This window comes from Zootoca vivipara, chromosome 6, assembly GCF_965207765.1.
Source record: "Zootoca vivipara chromosome 6, rZooViv2.hap1.1, whole genome shotgun sequence".
Taxonomy (NCBI): Eukaryota; Metazoa; Chordata; class Lepidosauria; order Squamata; family Lacertidae; genus Zootoca; species Zootoca vivipara.
Window position 1 is genome coordinate 55080394 of NC_142589.1, and position 19721 is coordinate 55100114.

General features: G+C 45.3%; 1 protein-coding gene across 1 annotated transcript; it reads left to right on the forward strand.

The window, feature by feature from the left end:
* The first annotated feature begins 1407 nt into the window (after positions 1–1407).
* Positions 1408–19521, forward strand: HDAC1 (histone deacetylase 1). The gene is made up of 14 exons (XM_035118448.3): positions 1408–1493; positions 6057–6169; positions 8137–8254; positions 9955–10029; positions 10808–10946; positions 12427–12568; positions 13401–13493; positions 13953–14061; positions 14267–14407; positions 14957–15065; positions 15184–15314; positions 15691–15837; positions 17630–17678; positions 18116–19521. The coding sequence occupies exons 1-14, from the start codon at positions 1445–1447 to the stop codon at positions 18141–18143; spliced, it is 1443 nt and encodes a 480-aa protein (XP_034974339.1). The 5' UTR covers positions 1408–1444; the 3' UTR covers positions 18144–19521.
* The last annotated feature ends 200 nt before the right edge of the window (positions 19522–19721 follow it).

Sequence of the window (19721 nt, forward strand, 5' to 3'; positions counted from 1 at the left end):
AAATACTTGTGCAGCGCTGGCTACTGTGATTGTCAGCCAAACCCACTCACCCTGCTTCCATGGGTATGTGTGCAGTGCATTGACCCATGATTTGCAGGGGAGGGCAAGATTTGAAGGTTCTCATTCAGGGCAGGTGAAGCAGAGAAAGGGAAACAGGTTGGCTGAGCTGGGAGCAGGAAAATAGAACCTTGGAGATGGGGAAGTGAGAATTTGGGGCTTTGGTGGAGAGGGAAGGAAAGTGCTGTTTTCTCTTCCTTTGCGCCCTTCCAGACTGTTGCTATTTTTAGCTGAAATTCGATCACATACCTGCAAATTGAAACCTGCTTCCCCAACCTGGACTTTTTTTGCAATAGGAGAAATGATGGGGGAAATGGACTGGGCAGTGTTGAACAGCAATTTGCTTGATGCAGCATTCTAAAACCTTCTACAAAGTTAGTGCAAAAGAATTGAGATGAATGTGAAATAAACAGGTCATCAGAAAGCAGCCTTTATGTGCTAATCATGCTAAGGCTGCACTCTGTCATAGAATCATATAATTGTAGTGCTGGAAGGGACACCAAGTCCAACCTCATGCAATGTGAATAGCATCCTGAAATATCCTGGATCCTCCATTTTGCTTTAAGATGAACACAATGCTTTATTAATTTTAAAAATATATGACACGAACACATATTTTCTTTGTAAAATATAACTTTTGAAAATTATATTGACTGATTGCTTTTAGAGAGTTATATCCCAAGATATATTTACAAATACACCTCTAGTCATCTACAATTAAAATCTATATACTCTAATAAAAGGCCTGAGATAATAAATGTAAATTTACGGGGCTGAGATATGTTACAAATGTCAAACTTCCAGACCTAAGCTATCTAGCACCTCAGGTATACGTAGCAATCTGTCTCTTAATAAACTTTGAAGAGGGGCGGCGGGGCATGAAACTCAGGAGTTGCACAGTGGAAGTTTGACAGGGGGGAATCTGCGCACCATTAAAGGTATCACGGTGGGGAAAACATGCTCAGCCTCCCCCACTATGATAATGGCACACTCCAGTTTGAAAGTTCACATTCTTTGTTGGGCGGAGAGGTGGGCATCTCCATTTCCTCGGCGCGGGGGGTTGGAAGAGAGCGATGCTCAACCACCCCCTATCTTATGTTGAAATGGTATAATCCAATCATACATACACCCCTTTACTTTTCCTCCTGTGGCGAAATGGTACAGTCCAAGCAACTCCTCGCCGCTCGATCTAACCTGTTCGCTCGAAACGCCCCGCCTCATCAGACTTCTCATTGGTCGCTGGTGGAACATCTCCACTTGCAATAGGCTGTGGAGATTGGAAGGGGCGGGGATGGTGCCCCCTCCCGCCGCCGCCCTCCCCCAGCCGGGCTCGGTTGCGTGGCGGGACTCGGGTCCGAGCTGAGGAGGTGACGGGAGGCGGCAGAAAATGGCGCTGACTCAGGGGACCAAGCGGAAAGTCTGCTACTACTACGACGGTGGGTCGGGGGGTTCTGGGCTCGCGGACGGGCCGGCGAGGGAGCCTCTTGACTGGGGAAGGGGCAGCGGAGGAGTCAGGGAGGAAGGATGGCGGTGGGGTGGGGGAGGGGCAGTCTGCGTGCAGAGGGTGCTGTTCGCTATGGGGCGGGGAGGGAGCAAGTTATGGGGGGCAGGGAGGAAAGCAGGGGCGGTGCAGCCTCCTGGTTTTTTGGGAGGAAGAATGGAGGGGATGAAGGCGGGGGTGGGAGTTGACGGGGGCAGCGATGAAAGGAGCTAGCGAGGAGGGGAAACTTGAGTGAGGGTCTTGTAACCTGGGGGTGGGGAGGGGAGCGAGGGTCTTGGAAAGCGGGGACGGATAGAGCCTCAAGGGGGAACAGTTATGCATTTCATCCCTGCTTTTGCTCCAAAGGAGCTCTAGGCGGTGTTAACGCTCTCCTTATTGTCACAACAGCCCTGCGAGGTAGGTTAGGCCGAGAATAAGGATTGACTTGGCCCCAAGGTCACCCACTGGGGCTCATGCCTGGGTCTCCCCAGTCCTAGGCCAGGCCCCTGAGGGGGTGCTGGTGGTGGCGGCGGCTCTGGAGAATGGGAAGGAGGGCGCCAGTGCAGACCTCTCGAGGGAAGTGGGCTCTTTAGGGGCATCAAATAGCGCGCAGCGTTTGCGAAGCAGGTGCCCGAATCACTTTTTGTTCGCTCGTTGTGATTTTGGGCATCCTTACGCCAACTTTGTACAGTAGGCAGGCATTGTCGGTCCCCTGGTCTTGCAGACGGTGGGGCTGGAGGGGGCGAGATTGGGGGTGCCGTCCCCCTGAGGCCCAACTAGTGAGTTTGTGAGAAAGGCTTCTGCTCTAACCGACCCCAACGCTGAGGAAGACTCTTGCTGGGCAAGAGCAGGGAAATGTGAGTCTTGCTCAAGGAAGTTGGATGCACAGGTTGTGGGTGGAGTGAGGAGGAAGGAATAGAGAACAAGTTTTTTGGGAAGATAGGACGGGAAGGTGGGTGTTGTGGGGGCAGAGAGGATGGCTCAGGAAGAAGGAACAGTGGTGATGTCGGGGTACTGGTGAAGATGGGGTGGGTGAAGATTTAGGGAGCAGCAGAGAGAGAGGACTGTGGAGATGGCTTATGGGAGGGCAGTGTTAGAGATATGAAAGCTAGGAGCTAAATGGCACCTTAAACTTAGGATATGGACACAACAACGGAATGTCTAGGTGTGCTTTTTTATAACAAGAATAACAAAGCTGAAAATGAATAAACTGCAGTTAAAATAATTATGTTCATTTTTCACATGGTCTAGTTCTTCCCCTGCCCACCACACTAATATTCTTAAGAGGGTCTCTTCTCCAGTCTTCAGAGAGTAGCTGGAAGTGGGAAGGCAGAAAAGGGTTATCCTTTCCTTCCACTCTGCAGTTTTAATCTGAAATCCTAGCGCAGTACTGCACCCAGAGCTCAGAAACTGCTCACGCTAATTAAATTCCCTATCCCAAAATGTGCCTAGAACAATGGGAGTTTTGAACACTGGCAGTGGGCTAATAGCAGGGAAGTCAGTCAAATAGGAAACCTGGGTTTTGGGAAACAGGGAAAACTTGAGCTAGGTAGGACAGACTTTAAATAAGCCCAGTAGAATTATTGGTCTGCAGACATTTCTTTTAGCTTACATTCCCACACATATCTCCTTTAACTAAAAGAGACAAAAAAGCTATCATTTTCAGGTTTGCCAAAGGTTTTCTGTCTGGTTGCTTGGAGGTGGTCTCACTACTGGATATTAAGTGGCTGTCTAAAAGTTTATGGGCAGGGGAAGATGTTCAGTGGGATTGGTGAAAAATTAAGAGGGGGGAAATTAAGAGCTTTGCAGAGGGGGGTTTGTGATAGGATGGGGGAAATGAGAATTGTATTGTTGAGGTTGGTGCTTTAGGCAGGCAAGAAATGGACAGTTGGTATGGTCTGAGTTGTGGAAGAGGGGTAATTTTCAAAGCGCCTTGGAAGAGGAACTGGTGATACATCAGGGTTGAGAGACATAGAAATCCTACTGTTGATTGGGGAGGAAGCTCCTATGGAATGGACCTAGAACTGGTTAGATTTACCCACTCACCACTTCTAAAAGCTCCTTCTAAACTTCAAGGCTGTTTCTCCCCCAGGGGACATTCAGGCCTTTGATTTCCTTCCCAAAGTCAGCAGCACATTATCTTGGATTTGTTGGTAGTAATAAGAGTGCATTGTATATTGGATGTGGTGTTGTGTGCGAGTTCCACCAGGGTGCTTTTCCCAGGTGTTGGGGTATTTGCCTTCACACTCTGGCCAAACCCTACCCAGAGCACTTTCCCTTCTACCTCCTTCTCTTGGCATTGTTTCAGCAGGAGATGCTCTGCTCTTGCCTGTTCTTTTCTAGGCTTCTCTGTTTGCCACAGGTTTGGCTGTATCCACAAGGTTTTGCAGCCTCTGAAGAACTCCTGTGTCCTGGTTTTTACACTAGTTTTAAGCACTTCATCCCTTTATGAAAACTGAGTTGAAACTATTTCCTCACTTAGGAAAGGGCAGATCTGGATCACTTGCTACTCCCAACAGTATGCTTGACTCTTGGGGAAGATGGTTCCTGGGTGTGTGGGAAGAACCCTTCTTTGTGCAACAGTTTTGTTTTCTGGAAGTACATTGGCAAATAAAAAATGTGACTTATATTTGCATTTCCTTAAACATGTACATATGCACTTTTTGGAACCCTATTTTTGGAAAAAGAAATTGGCTTAGATAATCTGTTTGACAAAAATGAAATAAAAGCTCATATACTGCAGCCTTCCCCCAACCTGGTGCCTGCCAGATGTGTTGGACAACAGCTTGCATCGAGTCCAAAATATTTGGTATAGATGGTGCTTGGACCAGCAGGTTATAGAACAAACTTACTCATTTAGATACTTGGGTGTACTTTTTAATCAAACCCTCTCTTGGAATTGTCATATGGAAGCAGTGAAAGTCAAAGCACAGAAAACCATGGGAGCATTGATGTTCTTTTACAGTAAGGGAGGGCAACTGATTTAACCTGCCCTAAATATATTTGGTAGTAAAATGCTTACTCAGATGCTATGTGGTGTTGAAACCTGGAGCTCTGATTTGAACTCCGTTTTTTCTGAAAGTCGTATCTTGGCCCCCGAACACCTTGGGAGTTGAATGTTTTGGTTCCCGAACGATCGAAAACTGGAAGTGAGTGTTCCAGTTTTTGAACTCTGGAAGCTAAACGTCCGGCGTGGCTTCCGCTATTGTTTCCGGCGTGCCTGTGCAATTGGGAACCAATCAGAAGCCTTACCTTAGTTTCCAAACTTTTCGGAAGTTGAACAGACTTCTGGAATGGATTCTGTTCGACTTCCAAGGCTGTACTCCTTACCATCAGGAATATCAGCAGTTCTTTTTCATACAGAATCCTGATGGCCAACAAATAAGGCAAGGGTGAGCAAGAGTGAACTGTTCTCAGTATTTGTGTGTGTGTTTATAAATATGGAATTGAGTGATAACCAATTCTGGAAAACAACTTGTCAAAATGTTTTAGACTACAGTGGTACCTCGGTTTAAGAATAGCCCTGTTTACGAACTCTGCAAAACCTGAAGTAGTGTCCCGGTTTGCAAACTATCTCGGTCTAAGAACGGAATCCGAACGGTGGAAGGGCACCAGTGGTGGGAGGCCTCATTAGGGAAAGTGTGCCTTGGTTTAAGAACAGTTTCGGTTTAAGAACGGATTTCCAGGACGGATTAAGTTCGTAAATCAAGGTGCCACTGTATTATTATTTTCCACAACTGAGCTCTGCTTTGACCTTGAATAGGTATCAACTAAGGGATTGGCTCTTCTGTATAGAATCTAGGAGGGAGCTGCAACTAATCAGAAATGCCAAATTTTCCCCTGGTATCCGCTCTTGAGAACAGAGCATTTTAGATGTAGTTATTTGACCAAACTCTCACCAGTGTCCGTAAGAAATGCCTTTATTGAGCTGCGTTTCCAAGTGATTCCCATTGCAGTCTTGGATGTCTGCTACAACAAGGTCTCATAGGCAGACAAACATTGTATTTGTGGTCAATCTTTGGTAGAAGACACCACTCATCATGGTTTGTGCTGCAGGAAGCTTTGGCACACCTGCAGTCAATGTGTTTGCCACATAAAGTGTGAGGCCACTCTAAAATTTGCGCAACAAGAGGCCTCTGGATGTGTATGTGCATACACGTGTCCTGGCTGTCAGAGTTTCTTTTCTCTGCACAATTCCCCTTTCTGGACACATCTTAAGCCCTGCCCCATCTTCATTCCCAGCTGCAGCAAACTCAAGCACCATTTTTGAATCAGGCCATTGCTCCATATAGTGTGCTTTTGTCTGCTGGCTGACAGCAGCTCCTTAGGAGAAGGGTGTATTTCTCAGCCTTACTGCTTGAGACCTTATTAATTGGATATGCTGGGGATTTAACTTTGGACCATCTGTATGCAAAGCATTTGTTCTCTGCTATGATGCTCACATTCACTCCTTGTTAACATTCCTAAAGTTGTTTACAACATAATACCTGTATGTATTTCTCTTCTTCTTGTATTTCAGGTGACATTGGAAACTATTACTATGGTCAAGGCCACCCTATGAAGCCCCACAGAATCAGGATGACTCACAATCTCCTTCTGAACTATGGCCTCTACAGAAAAATGGAAATCTATGTAAGTTTCTAACTACTTGGGGACCAAGATGCAAGCCTCATTTGCGCATCATGCTAAGCCAAGCCATGGTTTAGTGTGAGCATGTGAGCATGCAGACTCCAGGAGAGGAAATCATGGTCACCTTGCTCATCTCCCCCATTTTTCTGCTGCTGCGCTGTGCTAAGGTTTAGCATGTAATTCAGACTCAAACCTGTAGTTTAGCTCTCTCCAGACTAACCACGAGCTATGAAAAAAGGTTTATCTGGGAGAATAAACCACAAACCCCAGATTCAGATAACACGCCAAGCCATGGCTTAGCACAGTGCAGCAGAACATGTGTAGACAAGCAAAGCAATTCTGATCTCTGCTCTAGGACCCCACATTCTTGCATATCTGTATTAAGCCATGGTTTGGCTTACTATAATGTGCAAACCAGGGCATAGTAAGAAGGTGTCACAGACAAGAAACATTCTTAATACACCAGAACAAAAAACTATATCAAATACCCTTATTAAAGGACTAGGGGAAACGGAATAATCCACTTGTTCACTAAACTCACCCGAGTTAATCACAAGCAAATCAAACTTCTCAAATAATAATGTGTGTTGGGAGGCGGACAGCCAATGATCCTTTGCTGCAGCATGATTGGCCCGGTGGGATGTAAACTTGGTTGGGCTGGAAGTGGTTTGCGACCTGCAGCAATGGAGTTCTAGCCGTCTGATGAGACCTCTTAACTCACAAAAACAGGAACAGGAGGAAACGGGATGAGGAACCAGACAGCAATAGGGTTAGAAGAGAAAAGCTGGAACAGCTGATGGGAAGCTGGGAATAGCATGTAAGACTCCCATGCCATAGCAGGATTGGCTGCTGGCACTCCTACAGAAAAAGACAATTGGGCCCCACCCACTAGGCATGCCCAGTCAGGACTTTTATCCAGAAGCAAGCACAGTGAGATGAAGAGAGTACATTCTGGCCTATGATGAGGCCAGAATTCTCTCTCTGAATTCTGAAGGCACTCTGGCTTTCCATTAAAGTAGTCTTGCAGACAAGTCCAAAAAGTTTACTAGCCCACTGTTTTTATTCTCTCTCCTACTAATGAATATCAGTAAGTGTTTTGAGGCAAAATACAGACCCAGCCATTCTTAATCTCACATATTGTACAGAAATTGATACCATAGCTGCCAAGTATCCCGTATCCGCCGGGAAAACCCCTTTTTTCTTACTGTTTCCCGGCGGTATCCCGTTTGGCGATAAATCCCGGCATTCTCCCTTAAATTCGCTTCTTCCCGGCGGCCATTTTTCTGGTGCCGCTTTGCCCTTCTATGGGCACCAGAAAATGGCGCCGCTGGCGCCGGAAGTCGCTTCCGCGCATGACCGGAAGTTGCGTGACGCGACTTCCGGTGGCGCTTCGCCCTTCTATGGGCATCAGAAAATGGCGCCGCCGGCGCCGGAAGTCGCTTTTACGTGTTTCCGGTCATGCGCGGAAACGACTTCCGGCGCTGGCACCACCATTTTCTGATGCCCATAGAAGGGCGAAGCGCCACCGGAAGTTGCATCACACAACTTCCGGTCATGCGCGCGCTGCCGATCCCGGATCTTTACGACCCGGACTTGGCAGCTATGTGATACCCATTTTCCACAAGGCAATCCTAACTCACGTGGCTGTTTACAGACCTGCCTTTAAAAATATACCATCAATTTGAACAACACACTGATGCTTAAGCTTATCAACGGCAGGCATACAAGTCTGATTGTATCTGGATTGGTGAGCTCTCTTTAGGTTTTCCTATACAGTCCTTTCCATCAGTTCCTTCATTCTACATTGTATGGTAGAAGTAGAAACTAGACCTTCCCATTGGGTTCTCACCTTTCCTGTGCTGCTCAGACTCTTAACAGAAATGCTGCTGGAAAGCATTATTGGTAGAATCTGCACTGTGTTAACATTTTGTTGCATTATTTAGGTGTTTCTTTTAACTATGTCATTACAGCGACCCTATAAAGCTAGTGCTGAAGAAATGACCAAATACCACAGCGATGACTACATCAAATTTCTGCGGTCGATTCGCCCAGACAACATGTCTGAGTACAGCAAGCAAATGCAGCGATGTATGTTCTGAGTGTGATTATTTTATCTCTGCTGGTAGTTGGAGCTGAAAGGGAACTTTCTCCACTCAGTAGTCTTGTTTTTGAAAATATAAAAAGTATGGTCATAGATAAGATATGAGCAGCAGAGTTTGGTACCTGCAGTAGTAAAATCACTTTGCATTGTCATCAGCTTGTACTAAGCTTTCAGAAAGCATTAGGGATAACACTGGCTTACCCTAGTAGGACAGTAGCTGCATTCATACAAAACAGTATAAACCATGACTTGTCATTAGGAAAATAAGTACATCAAGCCTTGGGCTTGCATACTCCCTCCTCCTCTTTGCCCCCTTTATTTGTCCTCAACATGAAGTTCAAGCTTTTAATATCTACCACTTCTGCACAAAGGGGTGGAGATGTAGGAGACTCAAGGGAGAGACTTACTCATGTAACAACAAACCATTGTTTATTAGGTTTGAAGTGTGCTGAGAGACATGAAGTACCTTAAATGCTATATAGTTACTAACTAGCAGAAAGTGCCTAGCACTACCTGGAAAATTAACCAACAAAAACCACAATTTTTAAATGGATAGTGTAATTTGTGAGTTTTGGGGCTGTACTCACATGCACACACCAACCCAGGGCTCTGACCTGACCCAAGGAAATCTGTGGATCTGGCTATGAATCAGTTTGTGGGAGTGGGGAGAGCTAATGTTTAATTAGGGTTCATTTTGTCTGCCATCTTGATTCAACATGGTGTCTGCCTTCCAAACATAGGCAAAAACCACTTCCTCCACCTCAGGTACCCTCATGCTTTGTTTGGCAACAGTATCTCAAGAGGCATCTAGCTTGGTGCAGGTTGGAAGCACTCTGCCAATTTTGGCAAAATCCTGCAAATTGGGTGGCAGTATCTTCAGAGGTGTCCAAATTGGAGTAGTTTACTTGAGTTTGACCAAACTGCAGGGGACAGTAGAAGACAGGAGTGCCTGGCGTGCTCTGGTCCATGGGGTCACGAAGAGTCGGAGAAGACTAAACAACAACAACAAAGACCTGTCACACCAAAAATTGGACAAAGTCCCATCAAAGTGAAGCTTTAGTTCACCATCTTGTTTCAAAATGGTACCTTAACAAAGCATTAACAAAGACTGGCGCCACCACCTCATAAATCCTTATGCCAAGCTTGGCAACAAAATCTTGAGAGGAAGCCAAACCTATAGATGGACAAACAGATAATCCACTTTCCAAAGTATATATACCGGTAGTAGATTTAAGCTCCCTCTTTCAGTTCCATGTGACTACAGCAGGTGGCGAGTTACTCTAGCGTTGATTCCCACCCTTCTGGAATGTGTTTATGTTCTGTGCCAAGGGGCAGCTTTTACAAATACAAGCTCTTGTCTTGAGTAGCCAACAGGTTGATATACTTTCTCTGCAAGCACCCCATTTCAGTGCAGCTGCCCTCTAGTTGTGCTACACATCTGGATTAACATGGGCAGGTTTGAACGGGAAATCTTCTCCACCCAGTTTACAGTTTTGTGACTTTCTGCCAGATTCCCACCTTGCCTCTCCTCGTCACCCACCCTTCAGATGGGTTAAAGTACTCTTGGTGTCTCAGGGAAAATTTGTTTCAGAATTCTGATACCTCTTCCTCTTTGTTCTCCAGTCTGTTAAGGCCCTTAAGTTAAATCTTGTCTCCTCAATGTTTTTTTTTTCTTTCTTTATTCAAGTCAATGTTGGAGAAGACTGTCCTGTGTTTGATGGCTTGTTTGAATTTTGTCAGCTTTCTACAGGAGGGTCAGTTGGTAAGTAACAGCTTTTTTATATAAATAATAATAATAATAATAATAATTTTATTTATACCCCGCCCTTCCCAGTCAAGACCGGGCTCAGGGCGGCTAACAACAAGAATATCAAAGCAAGCATAAAAGAAACAATTCAATTAAAATGCAGATTAAATACAATGTTAAAATTCAATTTTAAAATTGGGAATCTACAAGTGCAACCTCATTTAAATATCTGTATGAATGAACTATAGATTGAAGTGTGTAAAATATATCTTTAACGAGGTCTTAAATGTTGCTTAATTAACGGGGCAACCCTGTTACATCTTGTTCCTGTTCTTCTTACGCCTGACACTTTGGGAAAATTGGAATTTGAAAACAATGGAACTTGCACTCCACAACCTGAGTTCTGATAATTTTGTTGACAAGTGTGTTTACTATTAGTTTTATTTAGTAATCATCCCATAACTTGTTTTCCAGGTGATGCAGTTAATTTAAGTTTTGAAAAGAAAGCCACACGGAATACCATTAAAAATACCACAATAGAATCAACACATACATATATAAGGAGCATGGAGAGTAAAGCTCTAGGTGCAGCTTTTTTCAGTCGGGGGGGGGGGACACCACTCCTGAGGTTGCCCTCTCCCTTGTAGATTGAGGGGAAACCTGGCAAAGGATTGTTTATAAGCAATTCTGCATTTAGTTGTAGAGCTTGAGTGTCCTCTGCAAAGTTCTAGGGTCTCTGCTGTACGATACTTTGCTATCTGGTTGTGTCATTGGTCTGAAATTCTCTCTACAGCCAGTGCAGTGAAGCTGAACAAGCAGCAGACAGACATTGCTGTGAACTGGGCAGGAGGCTTGCATCACGCCAAGAAGTCTGAAGCCTCAGGCTTCTGTTATGTCAATGACATCGTTCTGGCCATCTTGGAGTTGCTAAAGTACGTAGAACAATTTACCCCTGAAGCTCTCAGAAACAATAGTCTCAGATCTTGCAGAGATGATAACAACTCCTCCCCTATAAGTAGCCACCCTCCCCTTTTTACTACTGATTTTTATATGATTATATTATAATACTCGTCTGAATTTGTCATTCTGAGATGAAAATACCTTCTTGGGCTGTACTACTTCGAACTGCAAGTGGAGGATTGCTTGATTAATCCAATTCAAAAATGGTTTTACACAAGGAAAGCTAGCTAGCTGTTGGGTGAAAACCTCCAGTCTAGCCTTATTTCCAGCATACTGGTTTTATATGTGCAGGGATTTCTTTTTCCAGGGGGAAATGTTCAGCTGCTTGACTTCTTGTCCCTGAGGTGGCCCAGGTAGTACAGGCAGCGACTATTTTGCACAGGGGTTGTTTTCCAGACCCCTGCGCATGTCAGCAGAACCCACGCATGCCCGCCCCACCGCTTTTTGACATTTTTGGGTCACTTCTGGGTTTGGCAAGATGCGCATGCGCAGTCACACACATATCAAACACGCCTAAAATGGTTGCTGCCTCTAGTCCATTGGTGCTCCTCAGTCTTCCATTTTCACGACTGTCCTTTGTGCAGTCAACTGTATAACTGATACAGCAGTTTTTAACTCTTTTTTTTCTTTTGCTTGTGAGCTAAGTCAGGGCAAAAAACTTCATGTGTACACTTATGGAATCTGACCTGTAATCAGGAAAGAGAGTTTGAGGTCGTGTCAGAGAAAGCTCAATGAAAATGTTTTGGCAAGGAGATTCAAGGCAGGCCAAAGAAAGTTGCTTCTTCACTCAAGACATAACAATTGTAGGGAATTTGTTGCCACAATTTGTGGTGGTAGCTCCTAACCCAGATGGCTTCTAAAGGGGATTCGAGTGACAAATTCATGCAGGATAAATTTGTCAGCAGCCACTAGTGTTGATAGCTGTATGGCACCTTTCAATTCAGATGCAGCATGCCTCTGAATAGCAGTTTCTTGGAAGCAAAAGTGGGGTCGGATCCTGCTTGTAGGCTTCCCAGGAGCATCCGACTGGCCACTGTGAGAACAGTTGAATAAGGTGGACCTTTTGTCTGATGCATAAGTTCCTAGGCTTTCCATCTTGTTCTGTTGGTATCGGTTGAAAAGCTAATCTGCAGAAACTTGCCCCTGTGAATTTCATCAATATGTATGCGTTTCCTTTCTTGTTGTGATGCTAATACCTTACATCCTACAACAAGTAAAGAAACAGATATGGGGGTATCAAGCTAGTGAGGTGATTTCTAAACAGTGCTCCAAGGAACCTTGGGGGCTCTTGGAATTTTATTGAGGGTTCCTTTATGGGAAGATGGGTCCCTGCAGACAAGTTTCTGTGGCTAACCAACAGCTTTATGCTCCGTTTCCCTTCTTCCCTGTCATGGACAAGGAAGTGGTTTTGGGCCTTGTAATGCCAGTCTGACAGTCCCTTTGCAATCCCAGGTACCACCAGAGAGTGTTGTATGTCGACATAGACATTCACCATGGTGACGGTGTGGAGGAGGCCTTCTACACTACAGACCGTGTCATGACGGCATCTTTCCATAAGTATGGCGAATACTTCCCAGGAACAGGGGACCTGCGGGTGAGAATGGAGGCTGCAGCAGCACCTCCCTTGGAAGGCTGGTTGAAACAGCAAGGTTCCCCTGTGACACCTCCCAGGCCTTTTGATGAAGAGAGCAGCTTTGTTCATGAGCTTCTCCCATTCTTAAACTAATGCATAATGTTCACCAGTCACTCACAGTATTAGTTGCCTCCCATTGAAAATACCTATAAGCATGGGGCTGTATTTTGCATGCTATTGAGATTGCAGCAAGAAAGCTGGCCTCAGAATTCAGAGGATTGCCTCTCTCTCCCACCCCACCCAATCTCTAAAATCGTTTTTTTAGCCCTTTAGATGTGAGGGAAAGTGTTGTTGTTTTTAACCAGTACTCCTGGTAAAAACTCAAACTGGAAGGAGTGTGGTCAATATCATGTAATCAAGTGGTGGGACTTTGCTCTTCTGTAGGTCCTTTTCCCTCATCTGAAGCCTGTGGACATAGAACAGATTACCACAAAGTAAACTAGCTTGCATATTTGCTAAATCTGCATATTTTAATCAGGTTAAAGAGTGGGGTTCCACTAACCTCTCCCCAGCTCTGTTTTATTGAATACTGATACAAAATATACCTGGCCTTGCCTTTTCTAAATTGCTGTGTTCAGATTTGTTGCAGAGAGGCAGGTCTGAATGAGATGTTGGCAGTTTGTGGACAAGGTCTTCTCGGTGGCCCTCTTAAATTTGGAAAAACAGGACATGCTAGCTCCTGGGTGGCCTATGCAAATTGAGGAGAGCAGTGCTGTGTGGGCAGTGAGACCTCCAAAGGCCAAGAGACCCAGCCCAGGTTATTTCACAGTGTCTCATTCCCTTTACCCTCTAGGACATTGGTGCAGGCAAAGGAAAATACTATGCAGTCAACTATCCCCTCCGGGATGGGATAGATGATGAGTCCTATGAAGCCATCTTTAAGCCAGTAAGTTTCCCATTCTTGAATGTTCCTTGTGTTGGGATATTCTTTCTTAGTGTTCCACATTTCTGCTCACCAAGGCAAGGATGATGTGTTGACTCCTAATCTACTCTTCTAGCTTAGAGATGAGGTGGGTGGGATCCTTCTTCCATTTTTCTGAGTTCCAGAGGGGGACTAGAGAAGATGGCTGTGGTTTGGAGCTAGTGGGGGGTTGGGGCAGAAGATTATTTCCTGACTTCTTGCAGGAACGCTTCACAAAAAGTAAGGAATTAGGACTGCAATCTTCTGCACACATACATACTTGGAATAAGCCCACTTGAATACAGTGGGACTTACTTCCTAGTAAACATACGAGCTTACACTGAAGGAGGGGTTCTGAGAATCAAAATGTATGTGGATTTATGTGCTTGCTGCAGGTCCATCCTGCTCAGGTATGCATCTGGACTCTCTCTCTTCTTTGACCAGGTGATGTCCAAAGTGATGGAGACATTCCAGCCTAGTGCTGTTGCATTGCAGTGTGGCTCAGATTCCTTATCGGGGGACAGGCTGGGTTGCTTTAATCTGACCATTAAAGGTAAGCAGGCTGATACAGGACCTGCATTGCTCCTCCAGGGTGGTGATCTAAAGAGGCCCTATTAAGGAGATCTCTCTTAAAAGTGGCTTATTGGGTTGCTTCTGCTGTTGGGCACATGTAGTTTGGACAGTTCATTATTGTGCGGAAGCTCTCCACCCTTCCCTCAGCAACCCAACACCCTTCTTCCCTTCTCTGCTTCTTCCAGGTCATGCCAAGTGTGTGGAATTCATCAAGAGCTTTAACTTGCCCATGCTGATGCTCGGAGGGGGTGGCTACACCATCCGCAACGTGGCCAGGTGCTGGACCTATGAGACTGCTGTGGCTTTGAATACAGATATTCCAAATGGTAAAGTCACCTGCCTTTTGATTTCTAGAATACCTTTAAAAGATTCTTGTTGAGCTCTCTGGAAATGGTCTTTGAGGGAGGCCAGGCCTGCATGCAGCCTAGTAAGACATGAGGAGGAGTTGGGCTTTACATGGGATTTATAGCAACGAAACTGGCAACCTTTCTTAGGGTGAGAAGAAGGTCTCCAGTGGTTCATATTAATCTGAGAACCTCAGAGTCCCAGAGAATTTCAAGCAGTGTAATCATGTGATAGAAACTTTGCTTTGCAGCTGTGTGCATTTGGGGTAGGGCAAGCACCACCCCTCCAAACAAGCCATATCTGCATCCTAAACAAATTATGCAGATTAAATGTTTTTGGATGTATTTTCTTTCACTGCTAAAATGGAGGCAGCGTCATGGAAATGTGAAGAGTCTTTCCCTGACAGAAGCATTTTCTGCCCCCTTCTTCATTTGCACCTGCCTTTTTTTACAGCCAGTATTTGAATTGCCTCGATGCAGACCCAGTAACATTCTGTTTGCTTTTTTTAAAAAAAAAACACCTTTCTGCAGAGCTTCCATACAACGATTATTTTGAATATTTTGGGCCGGACTTCAAGCTCCACATCAGCCCTTCCAACATGACCAACCAAAACACCAATGAATATCTGGAGAAGATTAAGTAAGTTTGCCTTGCTTGTCTCACGAGTGAGGCTAGTCACTACTGCTCTGTGTGCGTGTTTCTTGTTGTCCCTTTCTGATTGCTCTCTGGTGGGCCCTTTGTGATTGCTTGGCCACAGGCAACGTCTCTTTGAGAACTTGCGAATGCTTCCCCATGCTCCTGGAGTCCAGATGCAGCCGATCCCGGAGGATGCCGTCCCAGAGGACAGTGGAGATGAAGATGAAGAGGATCCTGACAAGCGGATTTCCAGTGAGTGCTTTGGGGCTGTGGAGATTGCCTGCTGCCTTGGATCATGCATAGGCGGGTGCACACTTTGGGTAGTTAGAGCAAGGGAAATGTGCAACCTTTAGCAGGATAACAGTAGAGGAACCAGTCCCTTTTCCGGTCAGTGGGGACTGCCCTGCCTTAGATATGCAGCCCCAGCCAAGGAACAACTGCCATCCATGGCTCTTTGTAGGACCCATAATGTGGCGTAGGATTGTCTTTCATTATTACAATTTGTAATCTCAGAGCCAGGATTGTGCACTTTCCATCTATAGTTTTTCAGTTGCTCCTGAAGGCTCCCCTGCCTGAAACCAAAAGCCAGGTGCCGCTGATACAGCCTTTTCTTTTCTTCCACTTCCAGTCCGCTCATCAGACAAGAGAATAGCTTGTGATGAGGAATTCTCTGACTCTGAAGACGAAGGGGAAGGTGGGCGCAAAAACGTTGCCAATTTCAAGAAGGCCAAACGAGCAAAAACGGAAGAAGAGGAGAAGGAGGAGGAGAAGAAAGGTGGGGGAAGCCGCAGCTTAACAGCTACTGACTAACATTTTTACTGTTTTTCAGGGTTCAGTCCCCTAGGTGGTAGTTCTGCTGAAACCACGGGATATGCTTTTGAAAAATAATTATAGCTGGTTCTTATATGTGGCAGTCTCACATCCAAGGAGCTGCTCAAGTCCACACCTGCTTTGCTCAGTAATGTTTCAGCACCAGGTACCCCCAGACCATCTGTTGAGTACCTATAAAGTAGTGTAAAGTACTTCTGAGCACATGCAGAGTGTGTTTCTCTTGCCTCGGAGTAGCTGCAGACCAGCCTGTCTTGCATTTTGAGAGAGAGAGAGGCTTCTATGTGCTGTCTTGTCTGGCTTTAGAAAGGAACCACTGTAGGCAGCAAATGGTGGTATGGACGTGACCCGCTTTTTCTGAGCAGCACCCCATGAGCAGCACTTAGCCTTTGGGAGGTGGGGTGCTCCCAGCATTCCCAAGTATGGAATGCCTGTCTTTCTTTTGCATTGCTTTCTTTTGGCGGCAGCAAGAGAACTGCACTTGACAGTGTAGCTGGCCGCAGATTTCATAAGTAACCATCTGCCTGTAGGAGCATATCTGCTGGTTCTGTGTTCCCAGGGAAACAGCAAGCTTAATGGTGGCTGTTTTGTAATTTGAGAGTTTTACCCCTGCCATGTTGGGGAAGTGACAATTCCTAGCTTTAGAAACAAAACAATACATTATTGGAGTCACTAGAACTTTGAAAATCTGTATGTGACTGTGGCACCTTCTGGAGGATTTATTAATTAATTTCTACTCCATCTTCAGATCCCTGTGGCGTAATATGTATATATAAAATCCAAATGTTACATTGTTTAAGCCTTGGGGAAAGAGGAATGTTTTTGTCTGCCTCCCAAAAGCTAAGAGGAGAGGGGGCTTCCTTGGGTGCAGGGAGTTGCAGATAATGAAGAAGAGGTGACCACAAAAAAAGCCAGGTTCTCATGGCCAGTGCCTGAACCTCTGGAGCCCAAGACCAGGCATAGACAAACGCGACCTTCAAGATGTTTTGAGACTACAATTCCCATCATCCCTGACCACTGGTCCTGTTAGCTAGGGATGATGGGAGTTGTAGTCCCAAAACATCTGGAGGGCCGAGTTTGCCTATGCCTGCCAAGAGACTCCGAGCAGAGCCCCAGCCAAAGACCTACAGCATCCATATGGGATGTCCAATGGGTGGGGATATGGGGGCAGGTTCGAAATTGTAAGATTAGGCAGATTAATTTGCTTTAATTGATTAGCACAATTTGCTCTGATTTTTACCACCACATCCTATTCCCAGTGTTAAGAAATGTTCAGTCACCTTTCTGACTTGTGAGATTTCAGCAGGCCTTCTGCACACACTTCCCAAGCATATGTCCACAGGCCTTGAAACTTGTTCCTGCTGCTGTTATTAATTATACAAAAGCTGAGAATTCAAAAAGCTGAATTACCTTTCTTGTGGAAACTGGCCTATTTTTAACAGATTGATAGTGCTGTGTTTTTGGTTCTTTTGCATTGTGTTTTTATGTTGTGTAAACTGCCTTGGGTGGGCTCTGCCCCAAATGTTGAGCCCTGTCAAAAGAATCATTTTATAAATAACAATAAATGTAGAGCTCTTGGGGAGGTTAGAAGGAGGATGGGCATAGTGAGAGGCAACAGGGCATACATTTCAGAGAAAAAAACGAATACAAGAATATTAGGGTAGGCTAAAGGTCGGAGTGTGTGTCCAAGAATCATTTCTGCACCTAGTTATATAACTGCATGCCATGATCTCTTACAGAAGTGAAAGAGGAAGAGAAGGCAAAAGAGGACACGACAGACCCCAAAGGGTGAGACCCCTTTCCCCTTGTTTGAACAGTGTTGCTGCTTGTTATGTTTGGAAAGTGAAGCTCTTTTGGTTCAACTCTTGAGCCTCCAAGTGCGCATAAATCTTCATAGCCAGGTACCTTGCTGTTTAAGCGAACCATCTAGCTGTGTGCATGAGCAGCTCCTTTCCTCATGGCAAAGCCATGCACACATAGAGCAACTCATAGAGGCAGCCCTACCATGAATTAAGGTGAGGCTGTCTCTTCAGGTGGTAGATTTTGGTACCTTTTTAAGAGGAGGTGGATGGGCCATTGAAAGGAAAGAGGACTAGTGTAAGAGCATAGGAGCTAAAAGTTTTGAGGATGGTGTGAGAGTTCAGGTTTGTTAAGCTTCTCAGTTTAACATTTGTAACCTTTGGTACCTGTCAACACACTGCTTCTTCCTTGCCTTTATCCCACAGCATAAAGGAAGAGACAAAATCGACCTAAGAAGCTGGCAGACGGGTAACCCCTCAGTCCCCTGGATTGGCCTCTCGGGTTCCTTCCCATTCCACAAGATTTGTTTGTATTTTATATAAGTTTCTGTAGATATTTCTATATAAATATTTTGAGGATTTGAGACCCAGGTGGATTTCCTTGCTGCGATTCCCTGGGGGTGAGGAATCTGCTTGGTACACAGTCCTACTCAGCCCCAGGGGTACAGCTTGAGTGGAACCCTTATTCTTGCGTTCCTGCCGCCGCCTCTTTGGGGACATGTGTGTGTTTTGTTTTTTTCATTTTTCAAAAAACTTAAAAGTCTCCCTTTCTCCTGCACCTTCTCTTCTTTTGAAACTATGGTCTCGCCTTGGAGAAACATATGCTCTGGGGCTTTGGTGTTTTGTTTTGTTTTTGTCTTTTGTTGTTTTCCTTGAATAGTTTTTTGAGGTATGGATACAGCCATAAAACTTTGGGAGGCTTTTGGGGGGTGGGAGGGGGGTGGAAGCTTCAAGTTTTGAGCAGCACCCATGAAAGAATCGACTCTGTTCTGCGTAACCACAAATTGATGCTGCTCCTCAGCATCCCAGAGGCACAAGTTAATGAGGGGGGGGGGTAGCTGCAGTCAGGACCTCCAAGGAACAGGGAGTCCTCTAGGTCTAGGGCATGGCGGAAGTGTCAGTGGAAGTGCTTATTAATGTGAAGTCTCATGCTGTGGAAAGGAATATGCATTTTCTCCACAGAGGGCAGTGCAGGAGTGAAGGTCCCTCTGTTCTGCATCAAACACTCCTTCACTGTGAGCTTAGCACACATGGTGCTCACTTGTCTAATCCTCTTTTTGTCCTGTCATGGCCTTACCCTCAGAATCTGCTCCAAAGCCCATAGCTGGCATGTGCAGAAACTAGCCAGTGATTCATAAAGACATCTTTTTTAAAAAGGCCTCTTAAATATCACCGTATTCTATGAGAAAATTTCTAGGGGTGGTTTGGTTACACATGCCAGCCAGCAAGTGGTGGGGGTGGAATTTTTCAGTGGGTTGTGGGATTGGATTGGAAGGGGAAGCATCCTTCCACAGAGCGCCACCGTAAGGGGTCAATGCCAACGATGCTGCTAATTTAGCCATGTTACTCTTGGGGCGGAGGGTGGGTTGGGGGGGGGGAGAGAAAGGTTTTTATTTTTTTAAGCCTCTGGTTTAGCTGTTTTTTAGTCTCTGGGATGCAAGATCCATGCAGCTCTTCGATACTCGTATTGGTGAAATGAAAGATCATTGTATTTGTCTTTTGGGGGCAGGGCAGGGAAGATATATATATTGTGGTGTTTTTTTAAAAAAGAACTTTTTATTTTCTTTTTTTGAAGAAAAGGCTTTGTAATAAAATTGGTCTGTTTCTCGGTTTTGGGTAGTGAATTATTTTCTGTGTATAGATGGAAAGAAACCAGTGGAAGCGTTCCTGCCACCTCATGGTCTTTGCCTCAACAAAGCAGGGAGCAAGAAAACTTAGCCCTGTTGGCTACTATTGTGCCTTTTGCCAGCTTCAGCTGGTGCATCCTTCCCAAGTAGATCTAAGTTTGTCCTGGTTATCTATGTCTTGGCAA

What these genes read in the sequence shown, in the direction of transcription:
- HDAC1 (XM_035118448.3), top strand. Translation starts at nt 1,445, where the DNA reads ATGGCGCTGACTCAGGGGACCAAGCGGAAAGTCTGCTACTACTACGAC. An exon ending in AGTCTGCTACTACTACGACG is followed by an intron (nt 1,494 to 6,056) that starts GTGGGTCGGGGG and finishes CTTGTATTTCAG; the next exon opens with GTGACATTGGAAACTATTAC. An exon ending in GAAGGAGGAGGAGAAGAAAG is followed by an intron (nt 15,838 to 17,629) that starts GTGGGGGAAGCC and finishes GATCTCTTACAG; the next exon opens with AAGTGAAAGAGGAAGAGAAG.